At 40.0% G+C, this 18,361-nt stretch overlaps 1 protein-coding gene across 2 annotated transcripts in view; it reads right to left on the reverse strand.

The window, feature by feature from the left end:
- Positions 1-16,158: 16,158 nt before the first annotated feature.
- Positions 16,159-18,361, reverse strand: part of LOC119975477 (ski-like protein) — a 75,810-nt gene continuing 73,607 nt past the window's right edge. For both annotated transcript variants that reach the window (XM_038815180.1, XM_038815179.1), the window contains exon 7: positions 16,159-16,825. In XM_038815180.1, coding sequence (XP_038671108.1) covers positions 16,643-16,825 — 183 coding nt within the window. In that variant the 3' untranslated portion in view covers positions 16,159-16,642. The remainder of the gene's footprint in view (positions 16,826-18,361) is intronic.

The following is an 18,361-nucleotide window of genomic DNA, read 5'->3' on the forward strand; positions in this document are numbered from 1 at the left end:
TTAAAAAAGGAATGTTCAGACTTTGCAAATTATTATGACAATTATGTGGTTGCAATTCAGTTATATGACAAAATTATTGATTTTGTGATGCTCCTTCGAGCTGGAGGGAATAGAGTTCCCCCTGATCCTAAAGATGCTCTGGAATCTTTACTGCAGTATGGGAGGGATGTCTTTCCGACGCTGTGTGTTTCATACAGATTACTGCTTACAATCGCATTTTCAGTCGCAAGCTGTGAAAGGTAATTTTCAAAACTGAAATTAATAAAAACATATCTGAGGTCTTCTATGTCACAGGAGCGACTGACCAACCTGGCTTTAATAAGCATTGAAAAAGAATTTCTCACAGCTGATGTAAAAAGTGAAGTAGTTCAGGTGTTTTGTGACAGGAGGTATCATTTGGGGAAAAGAACTTAATAACTTTGATTGATTTATATTAAAATCGAATAAAGCGTTTATTTCATGTTTATATATTCACAATGTTTTCCTTTCTCATAATATTTCTCAGTATATTAGGCCTTATACTTGAGTCTTTGGGGCATGCAATCAAGATTTGCCCCGGGCATCACCAGACCTCTGCACGCCACTGGTCCCCTCTGTCTCTGGTGGGTCAGGTACAGGCCGTTAAAATGAACATGTTGCCGCGATTTCTGTTTATTTTGAAATGCCTGCCGATTTTCCTGCCAAAGGCATTTTTTAGAGAGATTGAAGGGATGATTACCTCATTCAGATGGGGAGGGAAGGTGGCCAGAATTAGAAAGGTGCTACTGCAGAGAGGAAGGCAGGCAGGGGGTTTGGGTCTTCCGAACCTGATGTATTATTACTGAGCAACAAATGTGGAGAAGGTACGAAGCTGGGTCAGAGGGGTTGACTCCACGTGTCAGAATGGAGGAGAGCTTGTGTAGGGAGTCAGGATTGAAGTCACGAGCATTAGCACTGCTCCCAACGGCTCGGGGGAAATACTCAGGAAGTCTGGTATTAATAGCTTCGTTGAAAATTTGGAGGCAGTTGCGCCAGCACTTTGGATTGGAGGCAGGGTCAAGGGAAATGCTGATTCAGGGGAACCACAGATTTGAGCCAGGGCAGTGGGATGGAAATTTTCGGAGATGGGAGGAGAAAGGAATTAGGACACTAAAAGATTTGTTTCTTGGGGGCCGGTTTGCAGGATTGAAGGAACAGTATTGGGGGCCCCGCAAACCACGTTCATATGTTTTGGTCCTGTCCAACGCTGGAGGATTACTGGAAAGAGGTTTTTAGGATAATCTCTAAAATGGTGCACGTGAAACTGGACCTGGGCCCTCGGGAGGCCATATTCGGGGTGTCGGACCAGCCGGGGTTGGAAACGGGCATGGAGGCAGATATTGTAGCCTTCGCCTCGTTGAACGCCCGAAGGCGGATCCTGTTGGGATGGAGATCAACCTCTCCACCCTGTGCCCTGGCACGGCGGGGGGACCTACTGGAATTGTTGACTCTTGAGAAGGTTAAGTTTGAACTGAGGGGAAAGATGGAGGGGCTCTACAATTAATCAGCGTTATTAATTATGCACTTTCGAGAATTAGATTACATCGAACATTGGGGAGGGGGTTACGGGGAAGGCGACCGACTATGTGTTAATGGTGGCTATGGGTGATTCCTGACACCTTTTCGTTATTGGTTTATGTTAACATGCAAGATGCTGTTTGGGGGTTTGGTGGGAGGATGGGATTGTTGTTATTGATATGGGGATTGAAATTACATTTGTTACTGATTATTGTTTATTGTTGATGGGTGTAAATTTGGGAGAAAATGTGAAAAAGGAGGAGAATAAAAATATATATTTTTTTAATTGGCAGAGGTAAAGAGAAGAGTACAGTCTGAGGATAGTGAGAAAGAGCAAGAGCTTCACAGTCGAAGACTTGGTGGTGATCTATTTAAATATGTCAAAGCACTGACCAGGTTTGATGAAGAAGCCTTTTTCATTTCATTTGAGAAGGTGGCTAAACAAATGAAATGGCCACAGGACATGTGGGTACTACCAATTCAAACAAAGTTGGTAGTTAGAGCTAGTGAAGTGTTTGCATCACTATCACAGGAGATATCTGGGACGTACGAGGAGGTGAAAAATTCCATCTTAGAGGCATATGAACTAGTGCCTAAAGCCTACAGACAAAGGTTTAGAAATGTAATGAAAGAACTTGGTCAAACATACATAGAGTTTGAAAGGATCAATCAGAGTAATTTTGAGAGGTGGATAAGGGCTTTGAAAATAGACCAAACATACGAAGCTCTTGGAGAAATGATAATTTTGGAGGAGTTTTAAAATTTTAATTCCTGATGCAGTGAGAACTCATCTGGAAAAGCAAATGGTTAAAACTGCAAGATTAGCAGCAGAAATGGCAGATGATTATGAATCAGTTCGTAAATCAAAGTTTGGTTTTCAACATCAGTTTCAGCCTGTGAGGGATTGAAACTGGGGAAAAGAGAAATACTCAAGTGGTAAAAGTAAAGGGGATCTGATGGGAGATAATAAGGAGAATGTACCTCAGATTAAAAAAGAAATCCAGGATGGTGGAAGAGAAATTAAAAGTTTCAGATGCTTTTACTGTAATAAATTAGGTCATGTAAAGTCACAGTGTTGGGGGTTGAAGAAAAGCACTGGGAAGGTTGATATGGTAAAACAGGATAAGCTAGTGGAGTTTGTTAAAGTGCTAAAGGAAAGCTCAATTGAACCGACGGAGGTGCAAAAGATTGTACAGCCTGATCAAGAAATGATTGATAAAAAGATTCCAGATCTCTTTAAAGAATTTACTTGTGTGGGTAAAGTTTACTCATGTGTACTGGGAGAAGTAGGTAAAGAACTCAGAATTTTAAGAGATACAGTCAATCTTTAATGATAAGAGATGAGGAGTTATGTAGTTTGAGAGGAACATTGCCAGGAAAGGTGGTAATATGTGGAATTCAGGGCGGGAAGAATAGTGTTCAATTTTCAGGGAAGGTTGGAAAGTCCAGTGAAGAGTGGTGAAGTGGTAGTAGGAGTAACAGAGGAACTATCTTGTCCAGAAATAGAGTGTATTTTGGGTAATGATATAGCTGGATCACAGGTGGGAGTGATGCCTACCGTGGTTGATAAGCCAATGGAAAATCAAACAATTGAATTGTTCAAGGACAAATATCCTGGTATTTCCAGACTGTGTGGTAACAAGATTGCAAAGTCACAGGTTAAAACGAGAGGAGAAATCAAAGAGTGAAGATAAAGTTGAAGTTCTATTATCAGAAATGATTTTTGATCAGATGGTTGGAAAAGAACAAGAACAGATGGAGGATGAGGCAGATATTTTTAGTTTAGGAAAGTTGGCAGAGTTACAACAGAAAGATATAGAAATAAAACAGATGTATCAGAAAGCATACACGGAAGGGGAATCTAAGTGTATACCAGAATGTTATTACTTTAAAAATGATGTCTTAATGAGAAAATGGAGACTTTACATATGCTGGCAGAGGAAAAGTGGGCAGAAGTTCATCAAGCGGTATTGCCGGTAGGGTATAGAAAGGAGGAGGTGTGAATAGCATGAGGTACCAGTAGGAGGTCATTTGGGAGTAAGGAAAACTCGAGCTAAAATTCAAAAACATTTTTATTGGCCTGGACTACATATAGATGTAGTTAAATTTTGTTGATCATGTCACACATGTCATGTGATAGGGAAACCTCAAGCGGTGATAAAACCAACACCCTTAATACCTATTCCTGCATTTCAGGAGCTTTTTCCAAGGGTCTTAATTGATTGCGAAGGACCGCTTCCGAAAAGGAAAAGTGGGACCCAATATCTTTTGAATATTGTCATGGTAGTGTCCCTTTAAGAAATGTTTTGTCTCATCAAATCGCTTCAGTGATGTCATTGTGTGGGTGGAGCTGGGCTGTGGCTCTGAGTTTTACTTCCATTTTTGAGCTGAGAGCTGTTGTGTGGCTCTGAGTTTTTCTGCTTTCGTTTTCACATTTGGATGCTAGATTCAGACAGGGAAGTCTTGTCTAGTTTCTCCCTCGCTCTGCATGTTTAAAGGTGTTTTCAGATCACTTGATAACTTGAAAAGAAATAACTACTTTCTGGAAGGAATTCAAACCTGCTGTTTTGAAAAGAAAACAAGAGCATCTATACAAGGTTTGGAGTGCTGTGTGGCTGGGCCACACCTTTGAACGGGAGTACTGGTCTCTGGGATGTTGTTATTAATTTGAAACAGCCAAGGGGAATTTATTAAGGATTATATATCGAGGACTGTAGCTGTGTGGGGTACTTATGTTTGTGGTTGATAAAAATGCTTACTCTGTGTGTTTATAAAACTGTTAACTGAATTTGTAGAATAAACTTTGTTTTTGATTATAAGTGCTTAAGGCCTCTTATTGAATAACAGCTGAAAGGTAGGTCCTTGTGCTCCCCGTAACCAAAATCTATAAACAGTTGCAGGTCAGATGAACTCCATGATATACTTTGGAGTTTTCTAAACCCTGGCACATAACGATATAATGGATGTGTCTACTAGGTTTCCAGAGGCCACCTAGTAGTATGCAATATTACAGCTAAAAAGATTGTGGAGGGGTTACTTAAATTTGTTACCAGATATTGTCTACCCACAGAAATACAATCAGATACAGGATCAAATTTTACCTCAAAAGTTATTCAAGGTGGTTTTGGATAGCTTAGGAGTAAAACAATTTAAATCAACTGTGTACCATCCAGAATCGCAGGGAGCATTGGAAGGTGGCATCAAACGTTAAAGACAATGTTGAGGGCCTATTGTCAGGGTTACGCAGAATATTGGGATAAAGGAATTCCAATCATACTGTTTGCAATTAGGGATGCACCTAATGAGTCAACCAGATTCAGTCCCTTTGAACTGATTTTTGCTCATGAGGTAAGAGGACCATTTCAATTGATTAAGGAGAAATTGGTGAGTGAGCATTCTGAAACTACATTATTGGGTTAAGTGTCAAATTTTAGGGAACGGCTAAATAGAGCAGGTGAATTGCCTAGGCATTTAGAAGTTGCACAGCATGTGACGAAACAAGAAGCGGACAAGAAAGCAAAATTTTGTAGTTTTGGCAATGGAGATAAAGTTTTAGTATTGTTACCAGTGGTAGGTGAACCTTTAAAGGCAAGGCTTTGTGGACCTTATCAGATTGAAAGGAAATTGAGCGAGGTGAATTATTTGGTAAGAAAGCCAGGTAAAAGGAAAACTCACCGATGAGTCATGTGAATATGCTTAAAAGGTATTTTGAAAGGGAAAAACAAAAGGAGGAGGTTTTAGTGATGACTCAAAGCGAAGAACCGAATCCAGATGACTCTGAATTTGACATTCCTGAAGTTATATTGGATAATGAGGATTTTCTTTAAAATTGGGATAAATTATTGAGTTACCTGCCAGAGGGAAAAGAAACTGACCTGAAAGAGCTATTAATATCACATGGGCAAGTTCGTGGAAATAAGTTGGGAAGTACTAAAATGGTTTTACATGATGTAAATGTGGGAAATGCTGTTCCAATTAAACAGCTTAAACCCTAATGAAGGAAATGCTTGCCTTGGAGGGAGTACAACAAAAGATTTACTAGATTAATTGTGATGGGAAGGTTTTCTGAGAGGGTTGTCTTCCAAGGAGGGATTGAGTAAAATGAGCTCAGTCATATAGAAGAATGAGAGGGGATCCCATGGAAACTCTTAAAGGGCTTGAAAGGGTAGATGCTGATAAGCTGCTTCCCTTAGCTGGAGAGATTAGAAACCAACATTTCATGGGCCTTTAGGCGCAGGCCTCGAGCCATGGGCCTCAATGGCAAGTTGGGAAGCCCATCACAACACATTCACACCTTCATGGAGGCAATACTGTGTTTGGGGGGTAAATTATGGCAGGTTCATAGACCATTCATGGCAGGTCACCAAGGATCCTCTCCTGATGCTGACTGGATTTTCTGGCCAACATATGAAAAACACGTCAACTCAGGAGGCCATCCATCAAATAGCAGTATCCCAGAAGCAGGTCAGGGGATAGCAATGCCTCGTAATTTTTACCCCACCCTCAATTTCCAGGGTGCCATAGCTGCAGCCAAAAAACATCCTATAATGGTCAGACATCACTGGCCAACTTTAGTTTCAGATATTCAAGTCTTCAGTGGGCACCGCCATCTTGAGGGTCCAGCATTTTTTCCAGTTTTGACATTCCAGACTCTGAAGTCGACTCACTGTCTGTAATTGGACAGGGCTCCCAGAGAAGGCTACTTAATGTCTCCATATCACCCTCTGGAACCCACCACAGGCATTTGGGGTTCCTCGTGCACATTTGATCCTCATGGCAAGATTAGGCTCCAGGAACAAATATTCAGTCCTTCGGGTGTAGACTGGGGAGAGTCATAACTCACGATAAGGGATGGATATTTATGACTGAGATGAGCAAACATTCTTCCCTCAGTGGATTAAGAATCTTTGAAATTCTCTATGCAAGACAGCTGTGAATGATCAGTCAATGTTCAAAATTGAGATGAATAGGTGCACACCAAGGCAATCAAGGAATAATGGAGATAAAATGGCAAGTGAAGTTTGAGGTATAAGTTCAGCAATGATCTCATTGAATTGCGCATTAGACTAAAGGGCCTACTCTGACCTACTCTGATGTTCTGCTCGCTCTTGCTCGACGACCCTCCAAGATCTCCACTCTGCTTCAATTCCAGCGTCTTGCACATCCCCAATTTTCACCACTCGACCATTAGTAGCCACGCAATCAGCTGCCCATGACCTAAAGTCTGAATTCCATCCCCAAATCTCTGTGCTTCTCTATCCACCTTTAAGAAATTCCTTTAAACATATCTCTTTGACAAAGCTTTTGGCTTCCTGCCCCAGTATCTACATACATAGCTTGGTATAAAACATTAACTACCAGCTCTCCTGTGATGCCCCTTGGGACACATAAAAGTGCCATATAAGTATAAATTTTGTCAAAGTTAGTACAAGCATCAAAAGGTTGGGTAGGGATATTGGGTTATGGGTGGTGTAGGCTTAAGTAGGGTGTTCTTTCCAAGGGCCGGTGCAGACCCGATGGGCCGAATAGCCTCCTTCTGCACTGTAAATTCTATGAAACCAATCATAGAACTTGGTCATCAGATGTAAACTGCAGCAAGATTTAAACTAATCGTGGTTCAAAAGCTGCACATTCCTACCTACTAGAAAAAGATAAAGGCTCAAATGACAAATGTTCTCCCAACATCAATGAGCTCAAGCATGCCGTATACACATCAAAAATAATGTCATCATTGACTAGAGTGTCAGACAACACACATCCACATTTAAATATATTTGATCATGGACAATAAAAGATAACACCTAATCATTATCTGTGATTGTTGACTATATTGATTTAGTGTGAAGTAACAGTTAATTACTTTTGCCAAGAAATGTACAATACCAACTTGAAGCTATAGTTTGAGGTTTTTTCATATTTAGTAGAACTATATATAGTTGATATAGAAAACAAACCATGCAGAACCATGACAACGGATCTGCTGAAAAATACGTGGGGTTACAATCCCGTTATTCCATGTTGATTTCATCTCAAAATAATGGTATGAAGTCTTCCGTAATTCCTCTGCCTTCTTCCTGGATTTCCACAGGAAATAGGAGCACCTCATTCAGCTCCCCATGCTTTCTCTGCCACTCAACTAGATCATGTTGATCTTCTACCTCAATGCCATTTTCCTGCAGTGTCCCCATATCCCTTGACGCCTTTATCTAGAAATATATTGATTTTGTTCTTGGGCATACTCAATGACTGAGCTGGGGTAGAATTCCAAGATTTCCACCACCCTCTGAATGAAATAATTTCTCCTCATCTGTCCTAAATGTTCTACCCCTTATTCTGAGACTCTCTCCCCCACGGTTCAAGAATAACCCCTCCCCCCACCCCCTTCCAGGCCAGGGGACATATCCGTCCTGCATCTGTCAAGTATATCCTTCCTTAAGACAACCAAAACTGTGCACAACCCCAGATGCAGACTCACCAATGCTCGATACAACTGCCTTTCTAATTGCTCGCTGCAACTGAACTTTAGTTTTCAACGACGAATGTTCTTTAGTATTTAGCATTTTAGTACAAAACACAGAAATTTACTACTATAGTTATTCAGCAACTTTTAATCATTGTGCTTCAGACGGACTGTTCATGCAGTTTTGTCTGAAATTGTTTTGGTTTCAGATGATTTTTTTTTATCATGGTTTAAATATGGAATCTTACAAAGGTGAACAACGTACAAAAAATGTAAACTATCGGTTACATGCTCAGCTTCAATCATCACCATTTTGGTTCAGTATGCTGCTTATACAAGATTCTGGAAAATAAATACAACAGACATTTTACATTACAATAACCAGGTACTGTACATCTGTAAATATTTTATGTTTACCACTTTGCAATTATGTTGACAAGACAATAGAAAATCTGCATTGTTTTCATGAGGTAAATACTGGAAAAATGTCCATGTAATAATGCATTGCAGGCAATCACAAGATTACTTCTTCAACAGAAAGCCTCTTTGGGTTAAGGTGTTGGTAACACACACCTTCCATTACTACTTGACAATAGCAAAGAGTGGTCAACATGAATCAACAAAGTTTGTTTTCTCGCAACCCTTTTGAGTACCAAATACTTTTTTCAGCTTCCCAGGTACGATAGTCAAAAACCTAGTTCTGTACAATCTGATAAGGAAGTACCTGATAAAAGCAAAGATTTACCCAGTTCCAAATCTGTTCCTGACTTTGCCTGCATTGATATAACGATTTCCATTATATACAAGTTTAGATATAAGCAACATAGACATATTGCATATAACAATTTTCTGTACACATCATCTGTTATAGTATCTGTAGAAATTGTGTAAATTTCAAAAGTGAATTATAAAATACAATCACTGGAATCTAAACATGGAATTGCTCTTTATTTCACAGTACTGTATTTTCTAAACTGTCGATAACCTTTTTCGCAGCAGGAACATCACTGCAGATTTCAACGGTTTAACCTTTCTCAGCTAAGAAGTGCATAAATGGAAGCATTACTTCATTGTGTCAACACGGTATCATGTTTGGATTCATCTTTGTTCATAATGTGTGCGCCGACTTCCTAGCTGTGTGGTTCAAATCCAGTGGGCCTTGCTTAACATATACAATGGCTGGGATGTCACTGGCCTAACACTGCAGATGCATTATCTGACCCACCAGGCTGCAGAGCTGACACAAACAGCACCCTCCCCCAGAATTTAAATGCTTCAAATCTATTTCAGATCATTGTGTTACTAAAGTTTGATATCAAAAATTCTCAAAGAAAGCATATTCATTCTTACTTTCTCTTCGAGCTCTGTAACTTGCACTTCAAAGTGGAGCTATGACAGAACAGTTAATGGGATTGGACCATCACCAGTCAGGGTTCTGATAAATCCAGGCACTCTGAATTTACTGTAACCATTTAAAAGCAAATTTTAAAATGATTTAAAATTTCACTCAAAGCACGTCAGTGTAGTTTACAAAATATAGAACATTACAGCACAACACAGGCCCTTTGGCCCTCGATGTTGCGCCGACCTGTGAAACCACTCTAAAGCCCATCTACACTATTCCCTTATCATCCATATGTTTATCCAATGACCATTTAAATGCCCTAAGTGGAGCATAAGTGCATTAAAATTCTTACCTCAACTTCTACGTGCAAGGAAAGATTCATGAGATTATCTGGGTGATGTTGCATTGCATAAAAAGCGGCAATTTAATTTATATTCTATAACGTGTCTTTTTTTCTGCTGTTAAATTCACAACTTCTGTAACATTGAAAGCTTTCCATTGTCACTTCCTATTAATGTCCATTTTGCTGCATATTTTGCTGAGCTGTGGCAAGTTGAGGTGGTTTCCTTGGATATTTACTGAGCACATGTATATTCAAATGGCGACGTCCCTTCAAGGCCGAGGGGAAATATCTCCTCGTATACCATAGGTCTGGCTACCTATTTATGTCATAGTATTTTTATTACTTAGCGACATTCAGATTCTGACTAAATCTAAATGTGCAGTGAATGCTTGGCTTTCCAAGTAGATAACGTTGAGAAATCAAAGGAGAGCTAAATAGGATATAAAATAATGGTACACTGATAGTTACCACTAAATGTCAAAAACTATCCACAAATACATGTTTCTAACTACTGCAATAACCAATGAGATTCCTCCAACGTTACAGTCCTGAAAATGAGTGCAGAAGTGACCTCCTAGTTTTAACATCCTATATCTAACTTTATGCCTGGGACTGAGTATATATTGCATCTTTTTGGAGAATTATGTCTGGAATTATAGTGCATTCAGTGTGAATTTAAACTCCTGCCTCCTGTAGGAAGTCTCACACCTCACTTTGCTCCTTCTGATAGTCTCCAAAATTTTTCTGTTTCCTCCCCACAAATGTTTGCCCAAAAACAATCAATGCAAAAAAAGGTTACAGAACTGCTTCTTTATCCAGCTGTTGACAGTTACATTGACAATAGCCACTGCTGGGAACAGATGTGCAGGTTTCAGTCTTGCTTTATAACTGCATATTTGGATCACTGCACCAAGCTTTACCCACCTCACCACATGCAACCCAGACTATCACAGGAGTGCCGGCAATACTTACTGCCTAATAAAGAAATGACAGGTAAACCACGATGGCTAAGAAATTTGTCCCAATTGTACTTAAATAGAAAAACAAAAGTAAGTGCAATGAAACAAAAAGAAAGATGCAGAAGTAAGAACTACGTGGCTGGCTAAACACCTCGGATGTGTTTGTGGGCTGTGACATTTTACCATCTGCAGTTAAAATTTTAAAAGGATTTGTACCAGCGAAGTGTTCCATTAAATTTGAATAAACTATGTATTGTTCTTTCATAGCCCTCCCAAATTATAAGGCAAGTGCATGGTGACTGGGAACAAAAAATACAATCTGATCATGGATTTGAGTTGCTCCAGTCGGAATGTCACGTTCCAGGAGCTCTTGTTTCTGAATCGAACACTAAACACAGAACAATTCAAGGGATGGTGCTGAAGAATTGGAGATCACTTTCCCTTTCCGAATAGACTGAATCATCAGTTTGCCAACAATATCAATTCTCATTTAGATAGAATCGTTCACAGGAACACAAGTATTCACAGTAGTGTAGCATGACAAAGCTAGATCATGGTAGGTTCTCACGCTTAGCTCTATTATAAATGAAATGTCCAGAACAAGACTTAAAGTGAAACAAGTTGAAGTATACTTATATAATTAAAGGGCAAGATATCATCCATTTTCTCGATTAGCTATATTTCAAAAATTAAGGTATTTCCAAAAACATATTTACAGCTGAATACCACTTGACAGAAATGCCCTTTTCCTGCTCAAATTTGGTTGCAAAACAAAAATGAAAAAGTATAATCACACATGAAATAAATTATTTTAACACAAATAATGGAAAAAAGAACAAAAGAATCAATAGGTTTAACTGGATTATCGGGACCTCGTGAGGGAGAAAAAGCATGAGGGAGGTTCAGAATGAAGTTAAATGTTTAATGAAAATGAAATGAAATGAAAATCGCTTATTGTCACGAGTAGGCTTCAATGAAATTACTGTGAAAAGCCCCTAGTCGCCACATTCCGGCGCCTGTCAGTGGAGGCTGGTACGGGAATTGAACCGTGCTGCTGGCCTGCTTGGTCTGTTTTAAAAGCCAGCGATTTAGCCCAGTGAGCTAAACCATCCCCTCGTGGGGCATTAGGTCACTAGAGCAGTGAGTTTTCTTTATTCTCAACTTCTCACATCAGAAAATAGATTTCCGCACATGGGATGACAGCCCTAAATCAAAAATATTCTTTCGGTTAGCTATTTATCCATGTATCAACAGTGTAAGATGTAAGCACCATGTGCAACTGCAGGATTACTGAATTCTGATCAGGTACAGCAAAAATACTATTACAGTGCACTGACTCTCTTCAGTGCTCTCACCTCTCTGAATAGGCTATACTCTAATTATTTTAACTTGACATTAACGACTGATGCTCAAAGCCAAACAAGCTGCCTCGACTGTATTTAGACACTGGCAAACATGAAGAATATGTCCATCAATCCAACAGAAACAATTCACTTTGCGTTAAGCCAGCAGCAGCAACCTTTATATTTGAAGATTTATTTAATTGAAGGACGTACAGCAGTACCTCTTCCCTGCTTCAATCAAGTTGTTTGATCTGATCAGTTGCAAATTTGAGTAAAAGCTATTGCACATTTCTGCTCCAAAAAGTGCAAATATAGAAAATATAATGCCTACTGAAGCAAATTAGCTCAGCACTTGACCCATTCAGGAAAATTATCTTTTTAAACAAATGAGAATTTTGAATGTTACAAAAATACCATTATATTTTCATTAAATTGCTGAAGTAGCAAGTCAACTTAACTGGCATTTTATATATAGAGGCACACAATCTTCAGCACAACTCATTTTCTACAGAGCCACATTTTCCGTATACGTTGGGTGCAGCCAAATGTTGAATTTTCTTATAAATGTGTTTGTGATTTTGTTACATCAAGCAAACAGCCGTCTCCCACCTGCCCACAACTGATAAAACAAGTCACTGAGCAGCCAATTAGTGTTCAATTACTGCATACATTCAAATCGTCAGGAATACCAAATTATTCCAGCATGGCTATTTTAAAACTGAATATCTGTTGACACAAAACCTTCAGTGTTTACAGAGGGCATGTAAATTGCTTAGGAGATTTCCTACTTTTTAAAAGAAAACTGCTCTTGACTAATCCGAAGACACAGGAGATTCCATAAATGGGTCCAGCTCTTTTGGATTTTGTAGTGGGGCGAATTAATGACGACAAAACACAAGTGGCTAAAACAAACTTATGCTGCTTATGCATCAAAACACTATAATGGTAGGAAATTGGGGCAGCACAGTGGCGCAATGGGTTAGCCCTGCAGCCTCACGGCGCCGAGGTCCCAGGTTCGATCCCGGCTCTGGGTCACTGTCCGTGTGGAGTTTGCACATTCTCCCCGTTTGCGCGTGGGTTTCACCCCCACAACCCAAAGATGTGCAGGTTAGGTGGATCGGCCACGCTAAATTGCCCCTTAATTGGAAAAAAATAATTGGGTACTCTAAATTTATATATATTTTTAAAAATAATAATAATGGTAGGAAATCATACTGTTAGGAGCTCCAATTCTCTCAGATCTCCTGCCATTGACTGTTAAATAGATGTTACTGGCATCGCTCAATGCACCACTTAACGTCTGACACTCGAGTGTCAGTAAGTTATTCAATCATTAAGGTGTCACAGTGAAGTTTGATTTGTCCTCTTTTACCCACCATCGCTTATTTCTCAAGAAGAGAGAATTCACAGTAATCAGGAGTCAGAACCATGACCGTTCTAATCTGACCCTAATTGAAAAAGACTAATGTCAATTGTAGCGCCTCGAAGTTGTCCTAGGGAGCCAGTTTAGCTCACTTGGCTAGACACTTGGCTCGTGATTCAGAACAAGGCCAGCAGTGAAGGCTCAATTCCCATAGCAGCTGAAGTTATCCATGAAGGATCCGCCTTCTCAAAAGGGCCCTTCCCCTGAGGTGTGATGATCCTCAGGTTAAATCACCAGCAGTCGGCTCAGCTTTCCTCCTCAAAGGGGAAAGCAGCCTATGGTCATCTGGGACTCTGGTGACTTTACCTTTATGTTGTCGCAGCAACAGTAGCTCACTTAGTAGAGCCCAAGAATCCAACACCAGATACCTGGTCCACAATTACTCCCTTATTTTAATTCAATGTAGACTTCCGCTGTAAACAACAGTTAAGTATTTGTTTTATGCAGGGAAAAAGTAGATAAAATAAACCAAACTTCACATATAGTGAATCATATAATAGCTATGATTTGTTAACACTGTTTTCCCGACATAATTTAATAGAAATCATGGAAAATGGAAATCTTTGGCAACGAATGAGTACAATTATAGGCCCATGCTACTTTTTCCTACTAAAGTCACTGCAAAAGCAAAGAATCCAGAATTTCAAGACTAATCTTCAAGACCACTAGCTAATTGTGATGTGGAGATGCCAGCGTTGGACTGGGGTGGGCACAGTAAGAAGTCTTATAACACCAGGTTAAAGTCCAACAGGTTGTTTGGAATCACTAGTTTTTGGAGCGCACATGATGAAGGAGCTGCGCTCGAAAGCTAGTCATTCCAAACAAACCTCTTGTACTTTAACCTGGTGTTGGAAGACTTCTTACCAGCTAATTGAGTTGATTTATGAAGTATGAACAAAGTTAGTTCATGTCTAATTCATGTTTATTGTACTATTTTATTAATCTAATCTTCCTTGCCTGTTTTTAAAGTCCACATCACTTTCTAGATTTGACTAAGCCCTCACCCACAAGTAAGTTACAAAAAGAATTATAATCGCACATGGAATAGCTACTAGCATGTTGACTAATAGCGTTAACTTTAAATGCTGACGTTGGGATCTCAATGTACAAAAGACCAAGTTCATAATGGTGAAGAAACTGTGAAGTACAGTTATATAAACATCTGCCAGAAAATATTAATTTTCAGTTTCCCATCATGCACTTCTATACAAACAAAAATATGTAGAGAAACTGGGATCAAACAAAATATAAAATACAAACAAGATATCAGGTCAACTAGTTGAAATGGGCCGAATGGCCTCCTTCTGCACTGTAAATTCTATGAAAAAATACCAGCCCTATGGTAGCACCAATGTTAAGGTTACTTTCGTCAGACTTATAGATATTGTCTATGGTGTGCAAGTGCAGATATGCACTGTTGAGTAAATGGCTAACAAAATTTTAATAAAGCTACAAATTCTGAACAGAAATTGAAACAATAATTACTCATCTTGCCAACAGGATTGTTCTGTATGATGCAGTTCAAATGCACCCATAGTAATTTCACACAAATACTGGGTCTGATGGTGGCACTATTGAATTTATGTAACTATAGCAGCTGAAAGGTCAGTAAAAGAGGTAGATGTTTAACCTCACAAATGGAAATCAAAAGGTCTCCTTATACAAGTTCATAATAATATGGCCTCTTTTTCTGTACCTGTGTGCTATATACGAGCACGCAAGTTGCATCTGCAGTGCAAAGCCAGTGCACCAATGGCTCCTACATCCATGTTGCAATACAGTTGAGTATTTTAGTCCCCGTTAGTATATTTAGTTCCCATCAGTACTTTTATATCATGTGTTTCTTTCAAAACCATCTCATATTTTAGGAAACTGATCAATCTTTTATTAACAGAACCATATAAAATCTATTAAAATGGGTTGTTACAGGTGTCACATTTTCATTTGCTGTACAGACCAGGAAGGTCTCAGGCTCAATGCCTGATTGATTCTGCATTGGCCGATCTGAACCCCCCCACCCCCCCCCCCCCTGATTTGGAGGGAAACTAGCTGAAAGATAAGGGTTCACTCCCAATTTCTGTCCAATGGCTCCAACTGGAAGAGCGTGTGTGTGTGGACATTGATTGAGGACACGATCAGGCTCAAAAATGAATGCTTGAAAAGCCTGCGGGCACTCATTAGGAATGATGTGGAGATAACGGCGTTGGACTGGGGTGAGCACAGCAAGAAGTCTTACAACACCAGGTTAAAGTCAAACATGTTTGTTTCAAACACTGGCTTTCGGAGTGCTCCGAAAGCCAGTGTTTGAAACAAACCTGTTGGACTTTACCCTGGTGTTGTAAGACTTCTTACTGTACTCATTAGGAAAACAGTGACCGTGGGAATGCATCTCAGCAAGGAGTCAGTGCCAAACAAAAATAGGAGAATTTATTAAATATTCTTATATAATATTAATCAACATTTGGAGGAAACTACAAGGAGCTGTGAGCATGCCTGTTGTATACTTTACGTTTATCGAACGTATCTAGTTGGAAGAGGCAATTTAGGCATCACATATCTGCCTTTTGATAAAAGTGAGATCTACCTGACTCGGGGCTTTTCAGCTGTTACATTAACAAATTACATCCTTCTGGTCTTTTCAAAATCTAAAGCCCTGGCCGGCCCTGTATATGAGAACTAGGAGCACAGAGGAGATATGGGGTAGGAGCACCGATAAGAACACATGCAAATCCAGAAAACAGATTTGAGGTTTTTTTTTGAATTATCAAATGGTAACAAATAACAAAACAAGCTTCCTGCATATCTATGCAATTTATAAAGTAAATAAGATTCTGCAATAAACAAAAGGTCTGGGACTTTAACAAAAGCCATTTACAAAGGCATTAAGAGGACAGAAAGCAGGTTATGAAGTTTGGCTGGCTGTGCATGCATATAAATTTTTCAAATATCTGAAATAACATTTTCCCCATGCTGTGCCATTTTGCTTTGTATCCCATGTGTGCATTATATACACAAAACTCAAATGAGTTTAAACCAGGCTTTCAACATTTCGCTCTAAACTGGATTAGTTAACATTTTAACTCCAGTATCTCCAACTCAGCTGTTATTCAGTTGCACAGATTTCTTGCAGCTGTAGGTTCAAATACCAATCTCATCAGTTTTCCTTTTTAAAGCAATTCTAAAAAATTACTTCACTTCAAATTGCTGGTGCCTCAGAAGAGGGCATGCTGTTATCAGTCCGCTACGAGGTTCACCTCGATACCAGCTTTATTCCCAGAGGTTTCTAAGATCTGAAGTTTCAGTTCTTTAACCATGGCTTCCAGTTTTTCTCGAGCTTCACGTTCACACCTCAGTTCCTCTTGAAGTTCTCTGCGATCTGCTTCTGCCCGGTCCAGTCTCTGTCTCAACTCTGATAACTGTAAACAGCGTAATGGAAGAAGGGGGATAAAAGTAAACTGAAGTTAAAGCCAGAGAGATCTATTTCAGAAGCCAGTTTATTTGACAATTGTCTGAAGAATATTCCAGGAATGCTTTACAAAAATAAAAAAAACTACATTTAAAAATGATGCATGGACATCAAGTTGTGGAATGATGCACAGCTTTTTGCAGCTCAGCAACCAGCCAGCAACTCTCTCCACAAAATGTGACCTTTCACCATGGTTTATGATCTCATTGGTGACCACTACCTTTTAAGATGTAATTTTTTTTCTTTTTATAAATTTAGAGTACCCAATTCTTTTTTCCAACTAACGGGCAATTTTAACCACCTACCCTGTGACATCTTTGGGTTGTGGGGGTGAGACCCAATCAGACGCAGGGAGAATAATAAATTTTACAGTGCAGGAGGCCATTCGGCCCATCAAGTCTGCACCAGCTCTTTGAAAGAGCACCCTACCCAAGCCCACACCTCCACCCTATCCCCATAACCCAGTAACCCCACCCAACACTAAGGGCAATTTTGGACACTAAGGGCAATTTAGCATGGCCAATCCACCTAACCTGCAAATCTTTGGACTGTGGGAGGAAACCGGAGCACCCGGAGGAAACCCACGCACACACGGGGAGAATGTGCAAACTACACATGGACAGGGACCAGGTGCCGGGAACGAACTAGGGTCCTTGCTGCTGTGAGGGAACAGTGTGCCACCGTGCTGCCCCTTTCTAAAAAAAAAATAAATAAATAATTTAGATCACCCAATTCATTTTTTCCAATTAAGGGGCAATTTAGTGTGGCCAATTCACCTGCCTTGCACATCTTTGGATTGTGGGGGTGAAACCCATGCAAACACGGGGAGAATGTGCAAACTCCACACGGACAGTGACCCAGAGCCGGGATCGAACCAGGGACCTCGGCGCATGAGGTAGCAGTGCTAACCACTGTGCCACCATGCTGCCTGCCGTGCTGCTCCTTTTAAAGAAAGATGTGGAGATGCTGGCATGGACTGGGGTGAGCACAGTAAGAAGTCCTACAACACCAGGTTAAAAGTCCAACAGGTTTGTTTCAAATCAGTAGCTTTCGGAGCACCGTACCTTCTTCAGGTAAAAAGGAGTAATTAACTGATAAAAATAAATCAAACAAGTTCACGTTTTAAAGAAAGTACTGCTGACACTATATTTCATAAACAATCCTCGTTGGAAGCCTGAAAATCTCACAGGACACTTCCCTTTCTATTTTTATTTCCACCCAGTAATTCCCCGACACTTCACAGGATCCCGAGGGGTCCTTCATTTCTCCTGGGATCAAACCAAGGTCTTCCCCAGCTCTCAGGAATTAACTTTAATCCTCCACAGGGTTCCCTCTATTCTCCACTGTATGAGATTCCTTAGGACCTATCCACTAGCATCCAACTAGGCGATCCTCCAACACTTCGTAAGCGCCTCTTGATTGTGGACATCCCAGCTCAAGCATTGGCCTCACTGCATTTTTGTTTAGTGACTCCAAATCAGAAAAT

The sequence above is a fragment of the Scyliorhinus canicula genome, chromosome 13 (genome assembly GCF_902713615.1).
Source record: "Scyliorhinus canicula chromosome 13, sScyCan1.1, whole genome shotgun sequence".
NCBI lineage: Eukaryota > Metazoa > Chordata > Chondrichthyes > Carcharhiniformes > Scyliorhinidae > Scyliorhinus > Scyliorhinus canicula.